Source organism: Pollachius pollachius (genome assembly GCF_949987615.1).
Source record: "Pollachius pollachius genome assembly, chromosome: 9".
NCBI classification, from domain to species: Eukaryota; Metazoa; Chordata; class Actinopteri; order Gadiformes; family Gadidae; genus Pollachius; species Pollachius pollachius.
In genome coordinates this window covers 23,295,701-23,307,803 of record NC_136942.1, presented here as the reverse complement: position 1 = coordinate 23,307,803, position 12,103 = coordinate 23,295,701, and the positions used below count along the sequence as shown (strand labels likewise).

Sequence of the window (12,103 nt, the reverse complement as noted above, 5' to 3'; positions counted from 1 at the left end):
TTCAAATCAGCTGCCAGACGAATACAAACGCGTCGGCCCACAACAAGAGCCAACAGGTTCAGGTGTTCTTCTCCTAGTCAGTGATGGGAGAGCGGTTCATCCCAGGAACTCGTCCATGCAGATCTTCACCTCTCAGAATGGGACACCTGCACTCGACTCATTCCTAGGAGACGACTCATGTTTGCATCTGCAGGACCAGTTGTAATGTTTCCGGAGTAGATCTTCTAGATGTTGCTCAGTAACAACAGGAGGCTGTAGTGACACTGAAGAGGAGACGACAGGCGAGGCGCTATGAAGTGCGGTGAAGCGCTGGTCCGCGCGCCCGTCAGCGCATTAGTTCCGTGACGTAGATGACGGATCTGATCATAGGGCTGAAATGAACCCCTCCGCAAAAAGGAATGAGAGTTTATATTCACAATGACAACTTGACAAGGTACTCATCTCCTTGTCCAGTACGGCTGCAGAGGTGTTCAACCTTGCGCCTGTATTATGTAACTTCATGTAGATGGTATGGTTAAGCAGCGCTGTAACATTACAGATACTGTTCCCTCCACGGGGAGCCACAGTGAAGCACAACCAGGTCTCCCTCTAGTGGCCACAGTGAGGGGTCAAAGTGAAACCAGGGGCCTCTACGATTCTCTTTTTTTGCATAGGGAATGTATTTTCCTAACGAGATGACCCGGAAGTACTTGGAGGACAAGTGGGTTGAATTCTTAAAATGCTTAGGAGAGGTGCCTCGATGCATCCTTTAACCCTCCTTTAGCATAGGTTACTCCTGAGCAACCTTTACGAAAGGAGATAGTGGTATCCCATAATCCTTTACGGCGGCAAAATTCAAAGCAATAGGCCAACGACGAAGTTTACTCTACAAGTAAACTCTACAACTCTACAAGACTCACGAGAGACGCGGTAAAGCAGAAGAAGAGAAGAAAATACAATTGACAATAATGGATACCAATTCCAGAAACATATTATTTGAATCGAAATGAATTAATTCATTGCTGGTTATTAAGCACATTATAGCCTACACCAAAATAAAATAAAATGCCTACCTCACATTTAAGAAAAACTACCGGGGGCAGTTAATTTCAACATAAATTGAGCCTATTTTTTTTCACATTTGAATTGGGATTCAAGTATCCTAAAATATTCCCGTTGGCCAAGTCCGACCTAAGTGATTCTCACTATTGGCGACAACCTGATTGAAATCAATACAAGAACGCATGGATCATAGAGCGCTTGTTGTAGTCCATCTTCGGAAAATTGTAGTTTCACGCTAGAGGTCGGCAATACCCGCCGTCGCGCAATGACGTCGGTTAGGAAAAATGAGGCGAATACATTTCAAACAGTGCTTTCTTTTTCTATGGTCGAAAGGAAACGCCTTTTCATCTCGCCTTGACCCGATTACCTTTTCCACAAAGGTTATAATGTACCATTAACGTATGACCAATAAAAACTAATTCAAACCATGCCAATTATTTTTTTCAAGTATTATAGCCTACTTTTAAGCAATCTTTGACCATCCTTCATTTAAATACATGGTTTAAATATACATGCAGAAAAAGACACCGACCACAATTTCTTATTAATCAACAGATTTTATTTACAGAAACCAAAAGTATGCAGATGGACTGTTTCCATAGCATTCTGAGAGCAGAAACATTTCTTCCCCAGATTAATAGAATGAATTAATTTACAAACATTAAATTGAATACAGACTTTGCAACTGAAGACCAATCGTGACAGCTGAGACCAAAGCCGTTACTGATCCTTTGGGGTTTGGACGCTGACCCCTTTATAGTCACAGCCTATTCCTCGGACCCCCAGCTCACTGCTCCCTCTCAAACAGGTTCACCACCAACCACAACGTCTTGAACCAATGAGTGGGGGAAAAAAAACCATGAATCATAGAGTTAGCATGGGATGGAAGAGTAAACAACATTAGTAGGGCGACAACAAGGCCAAATGTAGAAGACCAGATATAACAAAACACACGCTAAAAACAAACCCACCCCCTCGCTGGTCAGAAGCCTGAATTTAAAAGGTCTACAATGACAGCAAACATTATGATAGAGGAAGGCTCAGTTGTGTTTAGTCATATCGTTACTGTGTTACCTCTCGGATATGATGAAATAAAAAGCCACGCAGTCTAAGACCGCCCGGGCCCCCGGGGGGAGCCATGGCCACGCAGGCTGCAGCTAGTGGGCTGTTAGCTACCCCTTCAAACTGCCCCCATGACACTCAGAAGAGGGACAACATGAAACAGATCTGCTGTTCTTCTTAGCTTCTACCCCTCGCTGCTCCCTGCTACCCAAGGTAAAGACAGAACACATGGGGCAGGATCCCCAGTGGGTTCTCAACAAGCTTCTTGAAGAAGAGCTTGCAAAACAAAAAAAGAATCAATGGACAAGGAAGCCGGAGTATATCTTAAAACGTCTGAACAGCAGTGAATCAAGACAACAACACGTCTTATTTACTAGTGTGCATTTAAATGACCAATTGACAGCAGTTGTCTTGTTTCTCTTAAACAGTATATTCCTTAGTATTTGTTTTATAATAAAGACGTCCGTTAAACTCAAATTAAGTAGGAAGAGGTCTTGGCGGAACATGAGGAGTTGCGTTTGGGCGTGCCGTCTGTCGGTGTAGGCCCGGTCGGTCCCACTACACGTCCAGGTTGTTCCTGGCATAGAGCCTGGTCCATGCCCTGGCTGGAGAGCACAACACCAGAGGGGGTAAGTAGCATAACCTGGCACACCACAGCACACTCCTGACTACCACAAGGATTTATCAATTCAGTCACATCGCAATTTCAGATTAGGTAATTTGTTCAATTTGCCAAATGTTTGACTACTGGGAAATAGACACGGCACTACTAGGAAATAGATACGCGCTTCATTACCAAGTCATAACTTGAATTGTAAGCAGGATGGTGAAAGTGTGGGACTGTGTGATTAGGGTTAGGAGGAGCCCAACACTCACCAGTCTCTATGGCTTTAACTTCATTGGTTTTCCACTGCTCTGCAACATCATTGGCTAGGGGATCATCAGGGTTGGGGGCGCTTAGTAACGCCTGGATTGATAGCAGCACCGTGCGGATCTGGAGGGCTGGAGACCACTTGTCTTCAGGAACGCATCCAAGAGAATGGAGGGAGGAGAAGCCAATGAGTGCTTGTGAGAAGACATAAAGGAGCTTGTGGTGGCACAACAAGGGTGGGCTCAGAAGAGGGGTCTCAGACCCACTTGATCGTCAGTTTCTGAATCCATCTGTACCCTCACACACCACAGGAACCACAGAACCAAAAGCGTGCCTCCATGGCAAGAAAGCCACAGAGTAATACAGTTTGGTTGCATCAGTTAAAGCTACGTGGATGAACATTTATAAAATAGTTAATATTTAATTCAAATGATTGTATCTCTATCAGAAAACAGCTCCCATGTTTAAGTCAGTGTGTCTGTGATTGACGCAACAAGTTAACATTATTATCTCATCTTAAAAGGGATACGTCACCCATTCAGAACCGGCGTTCTATCATTATCAAATCGCTATTGTAACATCTAAAAAAAGTTTTTTTTCCCTCAGTCTAACCCAGTCTTCCCTCGGCCCAGCTTTCCTGATCAAATTTTCTCCTGAAATGACGTCAAATGACGCATTTGACGTCATCTCATTAATACTTTGCTTGCCTGCTAGAAGGGCAGAGGACTACAAACCACTGGTTCCGCAAATTTGCCCACCAATAAGGAATGAGGGGGGGCGGGAGCTCGCGTACGAGATGTAAACACAATCCGCCATGTTTCCTCACCGCTTAGCTAGACTAGAGAACACATTTGCAATGTGAAACAGCCGAAGTGGATTTTGAAAATCTATTGTTGGATTCGGACATCCAGGGCTATTTGTACGAGCCAGAATACAGCCAGGAAGAATTGACACAAATAGAGGAGGAGGCTGCAGCAGCTGAACAGGCCATGCCTGTTGCCGAGGACGAGGAGCCGGAGCGCGCCGGTTTGCTCTGTTCGCCTATAGATTGGCTAGGCCATCAGAGCTAATTACCCAGCACAAGATGGGCAGTACCGTGGCTACCAGGAGACAGTAGATGCTCAAGATGAGCTGTCACTATTTTGACTCTAGCAAACGCACCCTACACGTTTTATTGTTGTAAATAGTTCATATTTTTTCATGAATAAAACCTCAAATTCATGTTGGTTGTTGTGATTTGTTTACTAACCCAAGTGCTGTTATACTAAAGTAGGCCTACTGTATAAGATAAACACTTATTTCAACTGGGGACAAAAGGTTGAGTACAAATACTTGATATGCTGAGCTACTGTAATTAGCAAATGTTTTTATGCTGTACAATAATATACAAATGATGTGTTTGAAAAAACGAGGGCAGAAGTCTAAACTAGTCAACGTATCACAGGGATATATTTAAACAAAGTTTGCTCGCGCAACCACTCGCGCTAGGACCATCGGTCCTTCCCCCTCCAAACGGAAACAGGCGGGCGGTGCAGCGAGCGCAATGCACTGTGGGAGTTGGAGGATTTCTTACTTTTGAGCCAGAGAGACACTTTCGGCCTTTTCTCAGGCTAGGATGAACCGATTTCAATTTTTTTTGCACATTTATAATACATAGAATTATTTACTTGATATAAACTTCATGTCTCCACCAGTGAAGTATCCCTTTAATATCCCAGCCAGTCAGATTCTCTCTCCAGAGCCATCCTCTACATTTCTACACAATAGGCAGATTACAAGGTGCCCTTCACCGAATACAGCCTGACTGCAGTTTACCCAGAGACGTCTCAGGTTCCTCGGCTGGGTTTCTTTTTCCTTGCGTCCCCAGATGTTAGGGGGTGAAGGGCATGACAATCACATTGTTCGAACCAGATGAATGTTTTTAAGTTTCAAGGTACACAACTCAACAACACATACAACATAGGTCTAAACCTGGTCATCCCTTAAAGGGTCAATATATGATGCATCAATGGCCCCATCCTAGAGGTACATAGCCAGGGTATAACCCTTAATAACATGCATCCAGTAGTGGTCGATGGGGAGGGTGCACTTACCTTTCAAAATGTCTAGACATATTCTTCCTAGCTTGTCTACGTTGGGGTGATATATTTTGGTAATAAAGCGTACTTTAGGTGCGGCCATGGGGTATTCCTCTGGGAGAAAGAGTTCAAGTTTAAAGGTGCCCCCCTCGAACGGAGAGTCCTCGGGGCCCGTGATGACCACGTGGAAGTAGCGGGCGTTCCCCTCGTCGGGCTCCGCCTGGATACCGGGAACCGGCTCGGCAATCAGGCGCTGCGTCTCCTGAGGAGACACACACACACACACACACACACACACACACACACACACACACACACACACACACACACACACACACACACACACACACACTCTTAATATTGTGTAGAGACGATATAATGTGAAAAGTAAATACAGAAATGACAGTATTGAAGAGTAATGTTTGGGTTAAATAGTTGTTTCTCACATTCTAAAAGTTATTATTATACCCAAAATTAAAGCAGCAAACTGGACTACAATTCCAGCCATGTTGGCCAGATATTTGACATCTACATTGCACCTGTTGCTTCTGGCTCGTCACACAACAATAATACGTTGCTACAGCAGATTGTCGTTTCCGTCAACACGGTAAAAAGAAGAAACTTATCAGAAGTATCTGGTCAGAGTGCGCCTACTCTGTGACAGACTGTCTGAGTGCAAGCTCGGTCAAACAGAACCACTGAATTAAATATTGATAATGAGATCATGATTGAATTAAATGAGTTGTAGCAGAAACACCAGAGGGGCGAGTATTGAGGCAGTATAACTTTTACTTCCATGGTTATTGTGGTTCATTTCAGGTATCAAAAAGCAATGCTCACTTGCCATGTTGGCATTCCCCTTGTTACACTAAACTCTGAGGGCTGAATATGATATACTTCATAACAAGGAACCAGAGCAACATCAAACTGTGCTGGCCAACCATTCTGCTTCCCAGTTTTCCCAAACGTAACTGTGTGCAGGATTCCTGACATTTTTCAGATAACCCACAGACAAAACCATGCAGTGAAAACACAGACAGGAGGGGGGCTCCTGGGTCACACACTCGGCAGGCTAGGAGGGTCCCATCCCAGCTGCCTACCTTTTCCCACCAAACCATATATAGGTCCACCCCACTGTGTTGGGCTGTGCTACAAACTGAGTGTACCACCCTTTGTCTACACAAAGGCCTCCACCTGGAATCTATTTAATAATAGAAAACATCGATCTAACTGAGAAGTTCTTAAAAAAGTGAAAAAGTTCTTAGGTCAATGTGTGGATTTAAGTCTGACTTCTGAATTTGACTTAGGATATTATTTTATTGTCTCTGGTCTGGTGTTGATTGTGTATTTAACGGGCCACCTTGTTATTGTTTTCATGATCAGACATGTGCTACAGAGAAGGTTGAAGATCGTTATGAGATTGACAGGAACTTGGGTACGCAGAAATAAAGACAAAGGTTTTGGTGGCTTTCTGGAACAGGCGAGTGCCTATATGGAGGAGTCTCATGAAGTTATATACTATGTTATTAAGTAATAAGTAAATAAGTCATAAGGGAAGATAGATATGGACGAGACGTTCAGTGTTAAATACCTAACCCATGTCATTAAAAGGCTCAAGTGAGTCTTGTAGTTATGTTTAATTAAGTGAGTCTTTATTCTTCAGTATAAAGCCCTAGGATTGTTTGAAGTCTTGTAATCATGTTTAAAGTTATTCGTTATTCTTCAGTATTAAAGTGAGTCTTTACTCTTCAGTATTTAAGTGAGTCTTTACTCTTCAGTATTTAAGTGTTTTTATTCTTCAGTATTTAAGTATGTTTTTATGCTTCAGTATTAAAGTGTTTTTATTCTTCAGTATTAAAGTGTGTTTATACTCTTCAGGATTAAAGTGTTTTTATTCTTCAATAATACAGTGTTTATACTCTTCAGGATAAAAGTGTGTTTTTATACTTCAGTATTAAAGTGTGTTTTTATTCTTCAGTATTAAAGTGGTTTTATTCTTCAGTATTTAAGTGTGTTTTTATGCTTCAGTATTAAAGTGTGTTTTTATTCTTCAGTATTAAAGTGTGTTTTTATTCTTCAGTATTAAAGTGTGTTGATATTCTTCAGCATTGAAGTGTTTTTATTCTTCAGTATTAAAGTGGTTTTATTCTTCAGTATTAAAGTGTGTTTATACCTAGAGTATATAAGTGAGTCTTTCTTCCTCAGTATGAGACCCAGGTTAGGGTTAAGGTTAGGGGGTTAGGGTTAGCGGGTCCCCGGGAGCAGCGCGCTCCCGCGGCCCAACAAAGCGGAGGCCTTGCGGCAGGTCGGACCCAACAGGAGGGTCGGGTTTATCACACCAGCTATCGTACATTATCTGATTATACATTTCAGTTAACAGGACAATATCCCACATTGAGCTGGTCGCCGAGTATTGCAGTATTGTGATCACTGGGGGACTAGTGTTACCCTGCTAGCTTACATTAGCTTGTAGCTGTTAGCAAACCAGCTAGCTCACAAGGCTACCTGTTCATTTAGCATTCATATTTAGCAATATGCATCCTTTAGCTTGACACTTATATTTAGAAAATATCGTTCTGACCCAAACCCCAATTCAGTCCTATGAACCACGCGTTGGTGTATTTTAATCCTGTTCTGTTAGCGAGGAAACGGGACGAAGCGGAAGTAGCTAAAGCGAGTCTCTAGCTAGCGGCTAACTGCAGGCTAACGTGTTAGCATTAACAGAGTGATCCGCCCCGGGTCTGAAACACAAGAGGATACCATATATAATCCAGACGTGTATGTTATGTACCTTAATGATCCTGCGGGGCAGACCTGCCATCTTGTCTTTAAGTCTTCTCACGGCTCGTCCTCAGTGCTTCCCCTCTTGGCTGACAGCGGAACGGCTTCCGGTCTCTGCGTCATGACCGCTGCTGATTGGTCCGCTGCTGAGCTCCCTGCAGCCTCTGCAGGGATGACTTCGTGTGTGACTGACCCAACATTGGGATTGACCAAACATGTGTAGGACTGACCAAAGATGTGTGTGACTGACCAAAGATGTGTGTAACTAACCACACATCTGTGTGACTGACCAAACGTGTATGACTGACCACACGTGTGTGACTTACCAAAAATGTGTGACTGACCAAACTGTGTGTGACTTACCAAACATCTGTGCATGTCGTTTTTGTTGTCTGCAGTTACTATTATATATATTTTTTACCTGGGATCATTCATGTGAATCTAATATGTGAACAAGTGAGTCTATTCTTACTCAGTTCATGGACAGTATATACTATATACTGTCCATGAACTATAGAGCATGGACAGTATGCTCTATAGTTCATACTATAGAGCACTGTTTGAGTGTTTAACTATTCCCATTGTAATCATGCCTGCTTAATTAATAAACACTCGTTAGTATTCGGTAGCATTTGTTTATTAATATTTATTATTTAATTATAATTGTTGCATTAGCTATGCTGCCTTATGACAGTCCAATATTGTTATAAAAATGTGTGTGTGTGTGTGTGTGTGGGGGGGGGGGGGGGGGGGGGGGCAATGTGGTAGCACAGATGTGTACTCGGTTCAGTTTGCAGAATGTGAGCCGTAGGATTCTGGGACTCCTCCTCCTGACATATCAGTAAAAGCAGAGGCCATATCTCATGGTTATTTAGGCTGAGTACCTCAGCAGTGCACCAACCTAGCTGGAGCTTTATTAAAGTAGGCTACAGCGGGTTCAACTATGGACAAGCATTCTCTGCACCAAACCAACCGAACAGGTAGGTTTCAGACAGGGAGTAAAAGTTTAATCTGTAAGAATTACATTACAAATTGATAGAATTGTTTGCTTAACTATATAGAAAAAGTCTTGTTTAAAAACCTTTTCCTTTTTGTTAACATTCTTTTATATGGCGAAACGTTGTGTAAACCTATATGCAAAATTTCTAACTAACAGCCATTCCCTTTATTATTAAATCTTTTTAAGCATTAAATCACAGCTCATGTTCGCTTCCTTGACAGGTCAAAAAATGTCCATTATCGATTAACATTTTAAGATGTTTAAAACTGCGTAACCACCATATCATGGTCTTGCTGGCACTTTCCATCGCTCTTAATATTCAAACAAAGCAGCTTATGTATTATGTAGGAATCCAACGTGAGGATACGATCAGAGTTATTATTTATTGATATTTACATAAAGACACATATATTTATGCAAAGACACCCATAAGCACACAGATACACACACAAACTAAGTAGATATAATAAAAAGTATTACACGTTTAAAAGTTTACATTTTGTACTGTATTGGCCTCCCCTCACCCCCCCCCCCACCGCTGCCCAGTAGGTCCCATTGTCCTCCCACACACAGGAACAGATGAACCAGCGTGTAATCCAGCACAGCCTCTCAGTGCACACAGAGAACAGCCTATATCAGCTGAATTAAGAGGGCTGTTGCTTCCACCAGCCGCTAGCTTTAAGTTCTACAACACTCAGGCACACTTTCTCAGACTCGGCCATGTAGTGGTTAACTTTGGCCTTTGACATCGTTTCATTGGTAAGGAGTTATTATGGAGTCACTATTCATACAAGAGAAAGACGGAGGAGTAAAACACATCGCAAAATCAATCCTGGTTGTGCACTCTTTTGTTGAACCTCATATCTCTGTTTATTTTGGTCCATGCATATGTAATCATCTTCATATCAATCTTCATAACAACCCCATGGCTAACGAGTGAGTTGTCTTTGGCCCTTCCAGGGGCTGCGTCCTGGCACCTGGCCGGGCTCCTCAGTATGCTCCTCTGCCTGGGGTCAGTCTCCTCTCTCCATGTGCCCCCGGGTGCCAGCGGTCTCCAGTCGGCCTTCTCTGCCACCAGGAGCAACAGTGTGGTCGGGGGCAGCCAGAAAGCGGTGACCTTCAACAAGCTTCTGGTCAACACGGGGGGCGACTTCGACCCCGCCACAGGCCACTTCCGCTGCAGGGTGCCCGGGGCCTATTACTTCTCCTACTCGGTCGGAAAGTTCCCCAAGAAGATGCTGTCCGTCATACTGGTGAAGAACGGGGAGGAGGTGCAGGCCATAGCGTACGATGACTACCGCAAGAAAGGAAGAAAGGTCCAGAGCCAGAGCCTGATGATCACCCTGAAGGCCATGGACACCGTATGGCTTCTGCTGCAGCAGGGAGCTCAGTATGCGCTCTACAGCAACATGGGGCCTTACATCACCTTCTCCGGCTACCTGGTCTACCCCGACGTGACGGCGGTCAGCCACTACAACAACAACAACCAGCTGGGCCAGCCGTGGCTGTCCCACCCGGAGTGCCCCCCTCAGGGAGCCGACCCGGGGTCCAGCCTGCACCATGGCCGGGCCCCGGAGCCGGAGCCGAGGTCCGCCTTCTCCGTGGCCCGGACCTTCACCTCCCTGGGCCAGAGCTCCACCGGCGGAAAGGTGGAGGCGGAGAAGAAGCCCCTGAGCTTCGACGTGGAGTACGTGAACATCGGGCACCACTTCAACAAGACGTCGGGGGTCTTCACCTGCGGATACCCGGGGGCCTACTATTTTGCGTTCACGGTGGGGAAGCACCCCCGCAGGGCGGTGTCGGTCAAGCTGATGACGGGCCGGGGCGAGGTGCAGGCCATGGTGTTCGACGAGGACACGTCCAAGCGCCGGGAGATGCAGAGCCAGAGCCTTCTGCTGGCCCTGCGCCAGGGAGACAGTGTGTGGCTGTACAGCCAGCAGGACGACCGCTACGCCGTCTACAGCAACCAGGGGCGGTACACCACCTTCTCTGGCTTCCTGGTGTACCCCGACACCCCGGCGGGGGGGCCAGACCGGGCCCACACCCTCGCTTCTGACAAGGGAATGGCACGGAAGAACTGAGTCTATTGCAGAACGGAGGATTGTCGGCAAAATAAATACAAATAAAAGATATGCCACACGTGCTTACACTTACTATTAAAACTGGAGATGTACTGTAAATGTTTCTACTTCTATGCCGTCTCACCAACCACAAGGTGGCGCTGTAGGGCAAATTGTTCTAATCTCTTTCCCTGATGTATAGTTTTCTATGATAAAGACGATTGGATTTTGGCTTGAAAATAGTTACGTTATTTTTGTTTGTATTTTACATTTGTACAGCTTTTGATAGTGAAAAAATACCAACCTATTAGCGTGCACTTAACAAAAAGTCTCTGAGTCAATATCACTGATATAGCATCCTGTGTCCTTTAGAATTTATTTCAGTAACATAAAGATTTGCCTACATTATGTAGCCTTTTCTTTTGTATTTGAAATTTTAGTTTACCTTGAATAAAATACCTGTTGTCGACTCTGATGCATTAAATCACATAAAAAACATTAAAAAAAAACGTTACATTAAATAGTTCTTGAAGTGAAAAGCAAAATATATAATAGTTGACATCTTGACAGGTGAGACTGTGGAAGATAATTAAATCCAATAACCAATGATCTAAGTTCTTCTCTGTCATACTGTGGAATGGAGACATGGAGGTGACGGACGAGGAGAAGAGGATGTTTGTATTAGTTGGTGTAAGAGCTGTGAATTAAACTAATCTCCCAGAACAACATATTCAGTTCTCATTTGATACCGTTTTTTAAATGTAAATAAAGCAAAGCCACTCTCTGTGTTTTTACATATGACATGCCAAATCAAAATATAGCTAATGGCAAATCTAAAGCCATTAAAATAAGTTTGAACCAAACCAAGGTGTTATAAGACAGAAATAGATATATATATATATATATATTTTTATAATATATCTTCAGAGGCAAACAAGAAGGCCAAGCCTATTTCAACACGCATCCACATACTGTACATCATATAGCCTGTTTGGATCCAAATGTTGGATTAAATGTGCTGTAAGTAATATTGAAGTGCTATAATTTGAGTGTCATTTGTTAGAAATGCCGTGGATCCGAATGATATAGTGAGTGAAATGCTGTAATAGAATATCAGTTCTGGTCAACTTTACTGCCACTGTATGCGAAGATGATGAATTCTGAGCGCTCCTGGCTCACTACTGAATCAATCAGGGCCGCTCTGTCCTGA

The 12,103-nt window shown here is 43.7% G+C and overlaps 2 protein-coding genes across 2 annotated transcripts; one reads left to right on the top strand and one right to left on the bottom strand.

Annotated features, from left to right (window-relative positions):
- Positions 1-1,584: 1,584 nt before the first annotated feature.
- ube2na (ubiquitin-conjugating enzyme E2Na) lies at positions 1,585-7,946 on the bottom strand. The gene is made up of 4 exons (XM_079743043.1): positions 7,844-7,946; positions 5,068-5,314; positions 2,980-3,120; positions 1,585-2,708 (listed from the first exon to the last, which is right to left on the bottom strand). Exons 1-4 carry the CDS (start codon positions 7,871-7,873, stop codon positions 2,662-2,664), a joined length of 465 nt encoding a protein of 154 aa, XP_079599169.1. The 5' UTR covers positions 7,874-7,946; the 3' UTR covers positions 1,585-2,661.
- Positions 7,947-8,776: 830 nt separating this feature from the next.
- c1qtnf13 (C1q and TNF related 13) lies at positions 8,777-10,914 on the top strand (the record flags this gene model as incomplete). Its single annotated transcript, XM_079743977.1, has 2 exons — positions 8,777-8,813; positions 9,794-10,914. The coding sequence occupies 2 exons, from the start codon at positions 8,777-8,779 to the stop codon at positions 10,912-10,914; spliced, it is 1,158 nt and encodes a 385-aa protein (XP_079600103.1).
- Positions 10,915-12,103: the final 1,189 nt, after the last annotated feature.

Bases quoted from the DNA above. Each gene is read 5' to 3' on its own strand.
- ube2na (XM_079743043.1), bottom strand. From the start codon at position 7,873: ATGGCAGGTCTGCCCCGCAGGATCATTAAG. The intron at 5,315-7,843 runs GTACATAACATA...GTGTCTCCTCAG, and splicing joins TGCCCCGCAGGATCATTAAG to GAGACGCAGCGCCTGATTGC. The intron at 2,709-2,979 runs GTGAGTGTTGGG...TGTGCTCTCCAG, and splicing joins AGTTAAAGCCATAGAGACTG to CCAGGGCATGGACCAGGCTC.